The following is a 15,643-nucleotide window of genomic DNA, read 5'->3' as shown; positions in this document are numbered from 1 at the left end:
AGCTGGATAAGAATTTGATTATTTAAAAGAAGTTTAACAGCATTCTTACCAGTACTGCAGTGCTACGAAGGAAGCCACAGGTTAACGGAATGTGATTTTATATTTCATTAACTGAGCCATGAAGCTGCTCAGTTATTTTCCAGGCTGTTTAGATTCTAACTCTGTAACCATGACTACAGCTAGGCATGTGCTGAGCTCAAGTAGCCAGGCACTCCAGTCTTCACAACACAACACAGCACACTCAGGGCTGTAACCCAGACAATGAACTGCCCATGAACATGCCAGTCAATTCATTTCAAAACCTGGGCAGGATCTTCAAAGCTCTTTATTCCAAATCGTTATTTAGGTTTTTAAACTAATAAGAAACAATGCAGTCAAATATATTTATGTTTCTTTCATTCAAGAACTTATTTAAAACTTAACTTTTTTTATCTATTTAGTTGACCAGATTACCAGTCGTGCCAGTGTGCAGCCGTCAAAAGGGTCCCCTTACTTTATTTTTTTGTTTCCTATCCCACTTCCTCATCAAGAGGTTAACATTTAAAGGAAGGGGCCCTTTTTGAGTGCTGCACCTCAACACTGCTGGTAAGCTCTGGTGTATCAAGTGAAAGCAATAGCTTTATTGATCACCGTTAGATCAGAATGAAAATCTTGTAGTTGTTATGCCCCAGTTTATGGAAAACAATCACAGTGGACATCAGGAAACCCAGCGCACACTTTCAACTCTAGATTGGAGACGCATCAGTTTGAGGGCAACAGATTTAACCACAAGATAATTAGGGATCTTTTACATTTTAAACACCCTGGGATGCCTTGGGATGAAGAGCGCTAATTAAGAGTATTATCACCTTTACTAGGGATGCATGCTTCAACAGACATCTGTACAGATAAATGGGAGAAGAGGAGAGAAGTGACCTGGGCTGCACAGCTGACTGTGGTCATGGAAGATCACTGTAACCGAGTCAAGCATCCCACTATGCAACAGCAGTGTAGAACAATGTTCCTCACTTCCATTCCATTCCATTCCACACCAGGATCCAGTCCAGTTTTTAAATGAACACCCCACAGCCATGTTCATGTTGAACTGAACCTTGCTGGATCAAAGTCCTGGACTGGAATTAACTGAGGACAGCCACAGGCAATTTTTTTTTTACATGTCAAGTATTAAAGATTGAGAGCAATAGCCTGAGCAATCTCTTACCCCATTTCTCCGAGCTGCTTCTCCTCATCTGGCATCCCCCGGGGCTCCTGCCTGCAGACACAGGCAGTAGAGCAGAAGGTTACAGTGCTGCAGTGACACACTGAGTAATAGGAATGTATCAGCCAGTGAATAAAAAGCCCTTTTTAATTGGTAAGCAAAGTCTTAGTAATGTTCCACCCTGCAACCCAGCACTCTAAAGTCACTATACTATGGGAAATGTGGACAGAGTAGTAAGGCAGAGTTAAAGCATAGTAAAATGAAGGCAAGTTTAGAGAAGTTTCGGACTAAAATTAACCTGCTTTCCTTTATTTTACCCTGCCTTCACTATGCTGTACTACATATTCACTGTATTATAGTATTAAAGCATGAAACCATGGTAAATACTGTGTCGTGCCTCTGTGTGTGTACTATCTGCTCTGCTCCGTGGGTGAGTGTGTCTGTCATTACTGTTTGTGTCAGTATTGTACATGTGTGCGTGTCTGTCTCTACTGTCTGTGTGAGTCTACCTGTGTGTGTCAGTACTATCAGTACTGTCCGTGGGTGTCTCTGTGTGTGTGTGGCAAAGTGCCCCACCCCAGTGTGTATTTTGTGTTGTATGTTGTGTGTTAATGTTGGTGGTCATTGGTACACAGGATATAAATGGGTCTGTGTAACAGGAGTGTTTAAAAAGCCCTTGCATAGGCTGCTGAGGGAAGCACCGGCCGGTGACTATTTAAGCACGAGGATTGCACAGCACTTCACGTGCAAGTAAAAAGTAATAATATCTGAGCACGGGGAATTGCACTTTATTAATTCACGTGCAGTTGTACCGCGACTCCAATTGAATGATTGATTAGCAATCGAGTCTCGGTACAGCTGCATAAAAGCAGCATGTTTTCACTCACTAGGGGTTGTGTGTTCGGTGAGTGGAGAACAGGATTGGAGACGGAGGTAATAATCAAAGTAATAGTTAAAATATCAGCTCACCGTGTTTGTCTGTGTAGTCCGTTTTGTTTGTCTATTTATTATGGCAAAAATGCCATGTCCTGTGTTTTCTTTGTCTTTACAACCTTTTATTTTCTGTCTGTTCATTATTAAATGCTGAGCGAAACCAATCGCTCAGCTCCACCCCTCTGTTGTTTATTTCCTGGTTCCTGTTTCTGGTCTGACGTCACCCACTGCAGCCGTCTGTGTGACAGTGTGCTGTACTATCAGTATGGTCTGTGTGTGTCTCTGTGTGTGTGTCAGTACTATCAATATGGTCTGTGTATGTCTCACTCTGTCTGTGTGTTGTGGCAGGATAGCTTGGGTTGATGACATCAGACCAGCAATGAAACCATAACGGGCAAGTACTGCGATGCGACACGCAAATGCGCTTGTTTCTGTATTAACTAAAAAGGTTGAACAAAAACACAAAACACTGATACAAAAGCAAAAGGCACGATGGCCAAAACAAACAAACAGAACATGGAACAAGTATCGTGCTGGTTTATAACCAGCACGCGTAGCAATATCTTTAAGTCTGTACTCCTCCTAACGTTCCGCCTCTGAACACACTAACCTTTTTCTCACTCCTGATCACCCCATTTATACACCAGAATTTATTCAATTCACGGCTCCAGCCACATTCCCACGTGTTTTACAGGGTGGATTTTAACTGCCTCCCTGTCACCACTATGCCACACACACACAAACCCACATCCCTGTGCTCACGTACAATATACATTATCTCCCCCGTGATACATAACCCAAACTATACAAAGTAAACCAAAAATACACCCAGGAATGGGGGTACCCCTTCACAGTGTGCATGTGTGGTTGTGTCTGTATTGCTCTGTGTGTCGTCGTGTCTGTGTGCGTCTGTCAGTACTACCAACACTGTCCGTTTATGTGTATATGTAGATATGTATGTGTCTGTCTGTCAGTACTATCAATACTGTCCATTTGTGTGTGTGTGTGTGTGTTTACCTGGCCAGCAGGGATGGAGACAGGCTGTACCGAGGGGAGGGGTTAGACTCTTCCTCCAAATCCAGCCAATCACAGGATCCGCTGCTGAGCAGGAGGCTCTCGCTGGTCTGTAGGGAGAAAACAGGAGCAAGTTCAACAGCTGAGAGGACTTCACAGCACCTCCTACTGGCACTCATGGAAGAATCCAGCCCCTGCCTCGATACCAAGCACCTCTGGAACTAGGCATTGAACTGATATAGAAAACAAAAACACTGAGGAAGACAAACACTGGATCAAAATCATCCCATCACCCTCTCATCGTGAGCTTCTACTCCTGCAAGTCGATTACAGTACAGTTTACACTTGAACACTTTCTCATTGTGCCAAATTCACAAAGCAGCAGCACATTCTAGATGCCAACTCCAGGGATGAAAACAAGACTCCTAATGCATAGCTGGCACTGCCCATTCCAGGTGTTAATGTGAGCCTCATTAGCCCCAGTGCATAGGTAACAAGTTCAGGTGTGTCTTACTAAACTGGTAAAACCAGGAATAGATCAAACTGCTGCGCAATGGGAGTCTTATTTACATCCCTGAAACCAAACTAACATTCAGAAACTGTGCAGTTAAACTAAAATAAAATGTAGCTGCAGGAAAGCACATGATGTACATGCTGAATGAATTCAGTGGCTGGATCCGCAGGGTTTAGTTAGTTGTTCAGTGAAGGGCATTAGTAGAATTATTAGAATCGACCCATCACAGACGGGCACAAAATAATCTTCTTTTCAAACATACTGTACACATGTCAGAGTGGTTATTTTGTGCAGTTTGAAATACACAATGTATTATTTTATATTATAAATCCCATAGCCCCTCAGAAAACCAATTTGAGAACATTCCAGTATATGTTATGTTGCTCTGTCATCTCATGCACAGTAAACTAGCAAATTACAAAACTTACAAAACACATGCATTTTTACTGGAATGGATTTATATTAAGAGTACTATGTACAGTTGAGTCTGTCTCCTATGATAAAGAGTGTTGTCTTCTTTCCTCATGCCCACTATAAGACTGTCCTGTACATTACTAATTATAAACCTATCAATCAGAACCTATCAGCAGCAAATACACTTAGGATGTGGCTGAGCATGTAGATTTCACACTCAGAATGGCAATGACAGAATTCAAAACCACAACAAGAATATGCAAAACTGATGAATATGTTAATATCAGCTTTTCTTCAGATTTAATGACTTCTAATGTTTCCCAGTGTTTAGTGGCTACCACTCATCAAGTTGAGAGCGTACGTTCTCTTGCACTCCTTGTATTACAGACCGGACTCGTTTCTCTCATGGACCTAAAAAAACAAAGAGTGTGCAGGAAATACACTCTCAACTTGATGAGGCAGCCATCAAACACTTAGAAACATCCAGCTGAAGCCTGTACACTCGCTACAGACAAAATCAAGTTGGTGCTTTTTTTTTTTATTTTTTTTTTTTTTAATTTAGTAATCGTCAATTATTTTATTATTTTCTCCCAATTTGGCATATCCAATAATTTTTTGGCTCAGCTCACCGCTACCACCCCCGTGCTGACTCGGGAACGGTAAAGATGAACACACGTTGTCCTATGAAGCGTGTGCCGTCAGCCGACTGCTTTTTTTAAACACTGCAGAATCACCGTGCAGCCACCTCAGAGCTACAGGATCAGAGGACAATGCAGCTCTGGGCAGCTTACAGGCAAGCTCACAGGCACCCAGCAAGACTACAGGGGTCGCTGGTGCGCGGTAAGCCGAGGACACCCTGGCCGACTTAAGCCCTCCCCCCTGGGCAGCGATTGGCCAATTGTGCACTACCCCCTGGGAGCTGCCGTCTATGGTCGGCAATATAATAACCTGGACTCGAAAGGTTGGTGCTTTTTGAGGAGCACTGAAATTGAAATTGGTTTTGATTCATACCTCCCGTCCCGGGACAGGGCATGCTGGAGGGAGAAGGGGTGTAACTCGCCTCCTCTGCCTGAGAACTGCAGCCTCAGCGGGGTGGTTAAACCGGAACGTGTGGGTCCTGCCCAGCACAATCACTGCACCTGAGAAAGAAATCATGTACGCAACAGGGCTACAATTCCATCAAGGGGTTCAGGTGAGGTGATCAACCAAGAGAACAAACTAATGAACATACTTATATTTACACTTTTATACAGAATAAAAACAAGAATATTTTTTAAAAAACTGGTGTCGGAGAATTGAGAGTTCCTTTTAAATCTTATTAAGTATACTTGTGATATATTTGTATTATCAGACAGGAGATTCACCACAAGACTGAAGTCTGCTTGATTTACACAGTGAAAGTATGTAACATTTTTGTATCACATTTACATTCTATGAAATGTCAGGATAGTATAATAATTCTCTAAAGGGCTCATTTCCAATCTTTCAGTATGTTTAACGTGTCTTGCAGACAGAATGTGAAATCTAACCACTGTAACTCTGATGATGATGAAGCCCTGTGAAGGGATGTCACATGGCTGGGTGTTACCTTGTGCCAGGCGACAGGGCTCAGTGATCTCTCGTCCGTTGACGGCGCTCAGCCCCCCCTGGCCAGGCCTCAGGGTCACGACCCCGCGCTCATTCACAATCTCACAACAGACACTCTCCACCCCGGGACCCTGCAAGACTGCAGAGGAACAGGAGGTTATACTTGTCTGTGTGTCTGTGTGCATGTCGGTCTGTGTCTGTGTCTGTGTGTGCATGTCTGTGTGTCTTGATAATAGCTGCACAACATTAATGAATGGTTAATCTGTCAGGTTTACAGATTTGTTGATCCCATTTGTGGATAAAAATCTGTTTCTACTTCATTTGGAGGTGGTGGAAATCAGTCCTCATTGGGTAAAACCTTAAAACCCAAGACCATTTCTCTTTACCGTAGGCCTACTAGCAGTGCCGATAAATCAGGCCACCACAGCTCTCACAACAGGCTTGCCCTTTATTGGCAGTAAACACTTGCACATTGCTGCCATCTACTGACTGCTTTGTGACATTGCATTATAAGTAACTGTACAACATTACATTGCCAGGGCACCACTCTTACCGATATCAGACTCGTCCTGTCCGTCACTCCTACCAATTCTGGTTGTTCCTTCCTGCAAGAAAGAGAAGGACTGATTTACATCTCAAAAGGTGGGTCACCTTCCATTCTAGCTGGGCTGGATGACTGGGAGAGATACAAGGGACAAGCTTGTCGCCTGCACTATACTGAAGTGATTCTGGCACTGGTCAGCCCTGTTTGGAAAGCTATTCTAGTTGCATTTCCTTACAGGATATTAGTACTAGCACCCTTTTGTGCTGAAGGTCTTTTGAGTCTTTTCTGCTTGCTTGGTTAGAATTCTTTTTTGCAGCTGGCATATACAGACCCATAGGTTGTGATTCTCTCAATAACTTATGCTACAGACGACCCTTAGTAAGCTTCAACACAATTGGATAAGTGCATCTCTAGATAGATGTAAAACTAAAGATGTATAGAACAGATGTACATATGAGAACTTCCATAATTTATCATATAGTCCATGCATTACACATTGCTGCTAGCCAGACACTGCAATGAATAGAATTGAAACTAATTAACACAAGTCAATGCTTACAATAACTGGATAGGAGCGCACAGCATGCTATACGATCAGGCAAAACTGTGAAATTGCATGTTTATCATGAACAGCATGGCAAGCAAATGTCATCTAGCACCTGCATCTCATACCTACACTTCTACCCTCCTGCTTTAGGTTTCCCATCTTGAATAATCCTCAGAAGTGATAGAAATAGTATTGAAAGACAGCACAGGAGCAGAAGCAACTACAGCCAGTGAACAGCAAGGCTACTTTACCTTCCATCACAGTGGAATATCTGAAGAGACAGAGAGCGCGAGTGTGAGAGGGAAAGAGAGATGAAGCAAAAAATATCTACAGGCAAGAAAAAGCAGAGTCAGTGACATGGGACAGAAAAGAGCAACATTTGAGTTCGGAAACACTGAGCATCCTTTACATTGTAGTGATTAAGACTCGTACATCCTTTCCTCACCCTCAATTACCATTGTCATAGTCATATAATATAGTAATAACAACAATAGTCACATATAATAACATACACACGTAATATTACGTAAGGGGGATGTAACTAAGTTTATAAAATACTACAGTATAGTGAACTCCAGTTACTACATAAAATAGAATATCTAACCACGAAGTACTGTTGTAACTTAAGTACTATGTCATAATTTTTGTACTTATCTGCCTCAATGTTTTCCATAAGGAATCAAAAGCTAGTTGTAATTAACTTAACTGGGAACTTATTTGTACACGACTGAACTACAAAATTTAAAACAAAATACAGACCGAGAGGCTAGTTCAACACCTTCTTGCATGGGGTTCACTTCCCAAATCAGTCAAACGTCCTAAATGAGTCTACCCTGCCAAACCCCTTTCAAACCCAGCACTCAGCAAACAAACAGCCACGTCATAATAGACAGACAAACGCAGACAGACCAACGCAGGCAAGCACGCATGCAGGCAGAGAGACAGACAGAGAGACAGGCAGGCAGAAACAGGCAGGTACCCTGAGGTGATAAAAGACAATGCCAGTGCTCAAGACGTCTCCGTCCACAGATATCAGGTGAGGCAGGTGGGAGTCAATGAGCACCCCGGCCTTCTCCCTGTTGATGTCCACCCTGTACTCCTCCATCAGCTCCTGCTTGTCCTTCCATTTATCACTCCAGTCTTTGGTGAGCTGCTCGACCTGTCAAAAAGACACACAGGTGAACACTGGACTGGCCTGGTGGGCACAAGTCAAATCGGTTTTCTTTTCTTAAGATATTTTCAATTACTTAAGCAAAATAATGTTAACAGCAAGTTTCATGACAATTGGAGAACCAGTTATCCAGATATATGAAAAAAAGTGAAGTGTACAGATGAAGTGTGTGTAGATTGTGTAAGTGAAGTGTGTAAATTAAGTGTGTTTAGATAGTGTAAGTGAAGTGTGCAAGTGAAGTGTGTGTAGATTGTGTAAGTGGTGTGCAGATTGTGTAAGTGAAGTGTGGATTGTGTAAGTGAAGTGTGTAGATTGTGTAAAGTTGTTTACTATCCCCTTCACTTTATCTGATGTTTTCAATCATTCTAAGTGGTTCTTATTCTAAAATATAGTTTTTCTTTCACTTATTGAGACAATCTGTTTTAATGTGATTTCTGAGATTCTCTTCATTCTAGTTATTTTAGTCTATGATGCTGTGAAGTGTCTTTATATTGGTAAGCACCAGCACCATACTGTTACCATACAGCACCAGCACCATACTGCTACCATACTGCTAGCAATACTGTACTATAGCAAACCAAAATAGTTGACCACCAGATATGGACTGGCTCTTACTTCTATAAAAACACTTGAGCTAATCTAGGCTTTGTTACACAGCAGGCAACTAAATCTGAAGAGCAGCTCCTCAAAACATTTGCTAATGTATTTAAGTTTCTTTTGGTTTTTCCTTACTTTTGTATGCGTTCTTTATTTTGTATGTGTTCTTAACCATTGCCTATTAGTTTCCTAACTCATACATTTTTGTCATGTAATAGTGTCACCATAATATTTGACATAGAGAGCAAGCAATCTGAGCAAGATGTAATGATCCTGTAAACTGTGCTGAAGCATCTTTAAATCACAGGAACGGTGACACTGACCTTGAGCTCGTTCTGCAGCACAATATCTGCCAGGTTCCCATTTCTGTCCTCACTCAGGGAGTGGCTGGAGTTCCGCTGTCAGAGGAGGAGGAGGAGAAGGAGAAGAAGAAGAAGGTTTTTGTATGACCATAATGCAAGGCTATTCAAAGTATGGAAGAGCGGCAGTAAAGCTTCTCTTTTTTACTGGACACACCCGTAATGGGAGTTGTCTGAGACAATACTGCTTTGTACCAAATATGAAGACAATATCTCAACGTGTGCTGTCCCTATCATGCAGAACCCTACAAAGTCATGTGACCTTAATATAACTCCTTTTAAATACTTAATCGCGTAATTCAAGGAATCTTTTATGAATGACTAAAAATTAATCTCGTCTCCTGTAACACAGTATGTTCTTGTGAGCATTTCATGATAACAACAATAATAATAATAATCTGGTACCAGTTCAAAGCTCATTAGCATTGTCTTCAGTCTGTCGATTTCTTCACGCAGTTCTCTGATCAGCTTCACACTAGCGTCCTGAAGGAGAAAGAACAAAGTTCCAATGTGATAAGACTGTGCTGGTGTGATCCCACTGTGGCAGCCAGTGCTGTAACACCCTGCCCTTGTACATGCTGTCCTAATACAGTGAATGCAGGAAAGCAGCCCCTAGTGAACACTGGGATTCTCCACTAATCCACATACCTGGGACATGCACACCCACTGTATACAATAATAACCACTGAGAACAAAGTGTCGCTGGGCTCCAGCCCCCCGGAGCTCACCTCATTGACCTGGGGTTTGTTGACGATGCTGCGGGCATGTGATGCATAGCGAAGTGTGCTGAGAGTATCACTATAACTGCTGCTGGACGGAGAGATCGCTGAGGAACACAAATCAGCATTACCATTATTACCATTATTATGAGCATTATTAAATAAATACTGTTATAACACAAGCAAAACGCAGCCGGTAGGAGCTGCTGGTAGGTTCAGAGCACTTTCATTCTGGTTTTATATTTCAGAGAGTAAGCGGCTGCTTTTTTACCATCCCCTTACGTTTAGTGGTTTTGCAATCATGAGTCTGTCAAGTTTCAAAACCTGTTCTTCAGAACTAGACATGGTACTGACAACTGTTCCTCATTTTACTATGAAACCTCTACATTGGTGCTGCCAAAACTGGCACAAAATGAATACGATATCAGTCTTGACAGTCACTGTTGAGGCAATATGAAGAACATGTCTCCCACACTGTCACTGCATTGGTAGCACATCGATCATATTTAGCGTAACATTGCACCTATGGGACGGCTTTTTAATTAAAATATCTCACACATAGTTAAAGAGGAGACAATGATCTATTCAGGGTGGGATACCGGTGTATTTAGTGAGCTCCCTGCCCTACAGTTACCACCACTGTATACATTTAGAAGAAGCCCACTAATAAGAAGCAGCACTCACTGGCCACCATGACGGTGTGAGAGTTGCCTCCGAGGCTCTCCTTGAGCAGCCAGGTGAGAGTGGAGTCTCTGTAGGGGATGTAGCAGTGCCTGCGCCCGCTGCCTGACTGGGAGCTGGACTGGCTGCCCGCGCTGCTGCCCTCCCCCTCACTGCCCATGCTGCTGATGCTTTGGCAGCTGCTGAACATCTGACAGTTCTGGGCTGTGGAACCAAACACATACACACACATTCCTCTTCACACTGATACAAAACACACTTCCCAGTAACAGCAGTGTCACACTCCAGACAGCAAATCAAGGGACTTTTAGTTTATGCAGACCTCTAAAGGTGGGATTTGGATTGATTTATTTATTTTAAGGTGTAAATTGTGTCCACACAAAGTTACTGGGTTCTCTTGCCCTGCTTGCACCCCTCTGTACAACATTTGAAATTAGAGCACTTAATTCACTTGAATCCCTTGGAAAGACATTGCAATATACCCTTTAGGGTAGGTTGGCTATCTACTGTATAACACAGAAGTAATAGTAAAGACAGCATGGCCCTGATTAAAATGAGTTTGACACCCTGTACTAACATCCTTTCAGTGTTTTCTTCATGTCTTTTGATTGTAGATTTTGAGGTTCGCTCCTCAGCCCATTTCATCTCTCAGTTTGCATATTTTCCAGGCTTGCTTTCAGGGAAGCTCTTACACTTACACCTCTCAGGCCAGTTCACCTTAACAGTGTTTTTGGGGTCGATTTAGAGTCATTAGGGGAATCACCTGGTTGCTTAGTGACAGGAAAGAAGGCATTGTAAAAGGCCAAGCTACCAGACACTGCTGTGTTTGTTTCTGCTCAGTTTTGTGCTCATGTCATGTCAAGTTTGGTACAATAAATGTCACCTGTATTTCAAGCTTGCTCATTTCAGTATGACAGGGCACTGTATATTTACTGGATGCCCATGTGATACCTCCATAGGGACTAGAAATGCATGATTTATGGAATTATTTCATCATCTTGAACCTCTTTTATGGTTAAGCTCCAGCTGTGTACTGTGACTTTCCAACAGGCTTCCCTGATAGCTGGAGTGGCTGTTCAGATAGCAGAGCCTCTACCCACCTAGAGTGGAGATTGAGATGCCCAGGGTGACCAGAGCCCTGCAGGGAGACCCTTACCCACCTAGAGTGGAGATGACGATGCCCAGGGTGACCAGAGCCCTGCAGGGAGACCCCTACCCACCTACAGTGGAGATGACGATGCCCAGGGTGACCAGAGCCCTGCAGGGAGACCCTTACCCACCTAGAGTGGAGATGACGATACCCAGGGTGACCAGGGACTTGTTGATGTTGGAGCCCTCTGTGATACGATCCCGGCAGTAGTTAGGATCCGCCCTCTCACTGCATAACAACAAACACAAACTCACAGGCACCAAGAACTAATGATAGATCCAGCAAGCACAGCTTAATAAAATCACCAGTTGATTGAATCAACTGCATATTTGTTTCTGTATCTCATTGAGCTGTGTTGATCTTGTGATGTCACAGGGAATTCATCCATCACATTTGTACACACAACATCAAGGTCTTTCTCTTGTTGCCTGCTCTTTGGTACGTGAACCCTACATTTTTGTGACCTTACATCTATTTTAAAAAAAAAGTATTTTCCCCGTTCCTGCCCAGTTGTGTATGCTGTGTTGGCCACCCCTGCAGCTCTGTGTAGCTTTGTGTTCCTTGTTTTGTCAAAACAAAATATGCCCTGAAGAGAAGCATTCCAGAAAATGCCTTCAAAAGGTGCTGATGATAAAGGTTGTTTTGATAAACTCATCAGCATTACTGAGGTAACAGTATGCTCAGTGATATTCCGTTCAGCCACACGGGGGCACTGCAGTGTTAGAAAAAAAGTGTAGCGCCACTAAACAAACAAAGTGAAGGAGACTACCCTACTGCATACAAGTGCCAATTTCCCTGGCAATAGTGTGTAAATTACACCTTTACAATCGGCCAATTTGTACTTGGGAAATTACTAAGTGAATCACATCCCATGCTACCAGCGCATAATGACTGGAGTGGAACTGTAATTACTGGCACTTGTACCATGTGCTGTGACACAGTTCTGGAATAAGTGTGGGTGTGACCCTCAAACAAAGACGGTGTTACAACACGGTATCTTACCTCCCTGCCAAGTCCACCAGGTTAATTTTACTGACGATTTCAGAGGGTAGGTTGTTCTCCAGTATGGCCTAAATACAGAAATAAATAAATAAATAAATATATATATATGTCTTCCCAGCTCTTCTGCAGCAATTCCCAGAGATGTAGAGCACTTGTGGGTAGCTTTGCTTTGACTCTTCTGTCCAGTTCATCCCATACAAGTTCTATGGGATTTAGGTCTGGAGACTGGGCAGGCCAGGTCATTAGACTGAGTTGTCCTTCACTTTCCTTCTTCGCCAGATAGTTCTTGCACAACTTTGAGGTGTGTTTCGGGTCATTATCTTGCTGAAGAATGAAGGACTGCCCAACTAGCCGTAATCCTGATGGAATGGCATGCCTCTGAAGTATGCTGTGATAGCCATGCTAGTTGAGCTTGCCATGGACTTGGTAAAGATCACCAACTCTGTCACCAGCAAAGCACCCCAGACCATGACACTGCCTCCTCCATGCTTGACAGTGGGAACCACATATGCAGAACTCATGCTCTAACCACTAGACCACACTGCCTCCCAGCCCCTCAGCTCAAACCACACTGCCTTCCAGCCACTCAGCTCTAACCACACTGCCTCCCAGTCCCTCAGCTCTAACTACACTGCCTCCCAGTCCCTCAGCTCGACCCACTAGACCACACTGCCTCCAAATCTCTCAGTAATGTTGTTTTATTTGCAGAATGTTTGTCAGTTGATTACTTTCCACGTACAGAAGTAGCCTTAAAAGCAACATTTGCTACACAGTACAGAAGCTAAAACATTATTTTCCATCTCAGCAACTGTTCTGCCTGGTTTTTAGTGTGAAGAGGTACATACAGGAGCAGGAGGAGGCTCTTCATCTGAAATGGAAAATCTAAATTTCCAAATCAGCAAATAAAAAAAAAGATTGCAAGCCTATTCTTACTGAAGGGGATTTGGGGACAATAATATTTACGTATATTCCAACCCTCCTGTGTAAAACATGTATCAGCAAATGGCAGAGTGTTTACTGAAAGACAGCTGACTGCCCTCTGTGTATAGCAATCCCCACTTGGCAAATCAACGCAGTGAAATAAATGGCTGATTCCAGTGCTATAATGGATGAACTGAAAGAAAACAAGCCGGATGAACTAATAGAAGTATACGTGGTATGTCGAATTGATAGGGCTCGTCTGTGTGTGAATGTGTGTTCACATTTTAAATATTTCATATACAGTATCTCTGCTGGAATTCAAATTCCACAGTCCAGCTTAGAGTTTCAGAAAGTTGGGTTTGATTTAGTGCGCAATTTACAGAGCCAAGTGAGAAGCGAAGTTCCTCCAGACCCAAGTTCCTTTTTTTCACAAAAAACAAAAACGGGTAAAATTACTGAAGTAAATATGAGGATCTCTTTTTTATTGTAGTTAACCAACCTCAAGGTATGGGGGAGTATGAATTCGGTCTTTAAATTAAATTGAAAGGCTATTTAAAACAGCAAAACAGTCAGTGTGTTTTATTTTAAACACTATGGCTTGCATAATCTCCATGTCTGTAACAGTTTTTAGTTTGGAGCAATCACAATACATAATAAAGCAGAACAGAATAGGGGCCTTCATTAGCAATGGGGAAGAGCCATGGATAACAATGAGAGATTGCATCACAAACAGATGTTCCTTAATGTTATACATGTTGGAAACTATGTCAAAATGAGATTGCGTCATTCTTTATATATATACACATACATACATATACATACACAAACACACACACACACACACACACACACACAGTACCAGTCAAAAGTTTGAGTACACTTGCTGGAAACTAGGTTTTTTTCATAACTGACAATGTTCTACGTCGTATATGTTTCTGTAAATACTTGAAAATGAAAACACAATATACAAAACAAAACATAAGGAGTATTAAAACAATGTTCAAGAAAACTGTCTCTAAATCTTGGATTCCTCAAAATAACCACCCTTTGCCTTAATAACAGCCTCACAAACACGAGGCAATCGGTTAACAGGTTTCAGCAGGAAATCACCCCACATGTCTTCCCAGCTCTTCTGCAGCAATTCCCAGAGATGTAGGGCACTTGTGGGTAGCTTTGCTTTGACTCTTCTGTCCAGTTCATCCCATACAAGTTCTATGGGATTGAGGTCTGGAGACTGGGCAGGCCAGGTCATTAGACTGAGTTGTCCTTCACTTTCCTTCTTCGCCAGATAGTTCTTGCACAACTTTGAGGTGTGTTTCGGGTCATTATCTTGCTGAAGAATGAAGGACTGCCCAACTAGCCATAATCCTGATGGAATGGCATGCCTCTGAAGTATGCTGTGATAGCCATGCTAGTTGAGCTTGCCATGGACTTGGTAAAGATCACCAACTCTGTCACCAGCAAAGCACCCCAGACCATGACACTGCCTCCTCCATACTTGACAGTGGGAACCACATATGCAGAACTCATGCGCTCACCCTCTCTACGTCTTAGAAATACTCAGCGGTTGGACCCAAATATTTCAAATTTTGACTCATCAGCCCATAAGACCAACTTCCACTCCTCAAACATACAGTTTCTGTGTTTTTTGGCCCAAGCAAGTCTCTTCTTGCCTCTCTTGCCTCTCCTCTTATTCTGCACTCTTAACAATGGTTTCTTTGCAGCAATTCTTCCAGTTAGGCCAGCTTCACGCAATCTCCTCTGAGCAGTTGATATTAGAAACATCTGTACTTCTAGTAGCATTTAGCTGTTGTATTTCAGGGGCAGTTAATCACCAGTTTTGCAGACGTGTGACTCAAATGAACTTGTTCTCTGATTCTGAGGTCACCCTTGGCCTGCCTGACCTTGTTCGGTCCTCACGAGTGCCAGTTTCTTCAAATCATTTGATGGTCTTGACTGCAGCAGTTACAGACACTTGCAAAGTTCTTGCGATTTGTCTAAAGATTGACCTTCATTTTTTAAAGTAATTACAGACTCTCTTTTTTCTTTGCTTAACTGAGCATATTTTGCCATTTCCTGCTCCCTTACATTCAGGAATGACAAACTTGTGCCTATGCTACCTATATTTATAGTAATCACGGACTATCACCTGTTAACAATAATTGGTGACAAAAGGTTAATTAGGTAACATGCTAGTTAACTCAAAGAACATCTAGCAAAGACACTGTTATACTTAGGCCAGTGTTCTAACACTGTGTTATACACATTTCAGACTTTTAACTGACTTGGGCT

General features: G+C 42.6%; 1 protein-coding gene across 3 annotated transcripts in view; it reads right to left on the bottom strand.

The window, feature by feature from the left end:
- stard9 (StAR-related lipid transfer (START) domain containing 9) overlaps nucleotides 1–15,643 on the bottom strand; it is a 96,066-nt gene that overhangs the window by 27,511 nt on the left and 52,912 nt on the right. For all 3 annotated transcript variants that reach the window (XM_041265119.1, XM_041265121.1, XM_041265120.1), the window contains exons 10-21: nucleotides 12,431–12,498; nucleotides 11,559–11,656; nucleotides 10,282–10,482; nucleotides 9,607–9,704; nucleotides 9,284–9,361; nucleotides 8,843–8,917; nucleotides 7,731–7,910; nucleotides 6,214–6,265; nucleotides 5,662–5,799; nucleotides 5,085–5,212; nucleotides 3,149–3,255; nucleotides 1,202–1,252 (exon numbers count right to left, since the gene is read on the bottom strand). In XM_041265119.1, the coding sequence (XP_041121053.1) occupies nucleotides 1,202–1,252; nucleotides 3,149–3,255; nucleotides 5,085–5,212; nucleotides 5,662–5,799; nucleotides 6,214–6,265; nucleotides 7,731–7,910; nucleotides 8,843–8,917; nucleotides 9,284–9,361; nucleotides 9,607–9,704; nucleotides 10,282–10,482; nucleotides 11,559–11,656; nucleotides 12,431–12,498 (1,274 nt within the window). The remainder of the gene's footprint in view (nucleotides 1–1,201; nucleotides 1,253–3,148; nucleotides 3,256–5,084; nucleotides 5,213–5,661; nucleotides 5,800–6,213; nucleotides 6,266–7,730; nucleotides 7,911–8,842; nucleotides 8,918–9,283; nucleotides 9,362–9,606; nucleotides 9,705–10,281; nucleotides 10,483–11,558; nucleotides 11,657–12,430; nucleotides 12,499–15,643) is intronic.

This window comes from Polyodon spathula, chromosome 12 (genome assembly GCF_017654505.1).
Source record: "Polyodon spathula isolate WHYD16114869_AA chromosome 12, ASM1765450v1, whole genome shotgun sequence".
Taxonomy (NCBI): Eukaryota; Metazoa; Chordata; class Actinopteri; order Acipenseriformes; family Polyodontidae; genus Polyodon; species Polyodon spathula.
The sequence above is the reverse complement of the archived record's forward strand: the minus strand, read 5'-3'. Positions and strand labels throughout refer to the sequence as shown.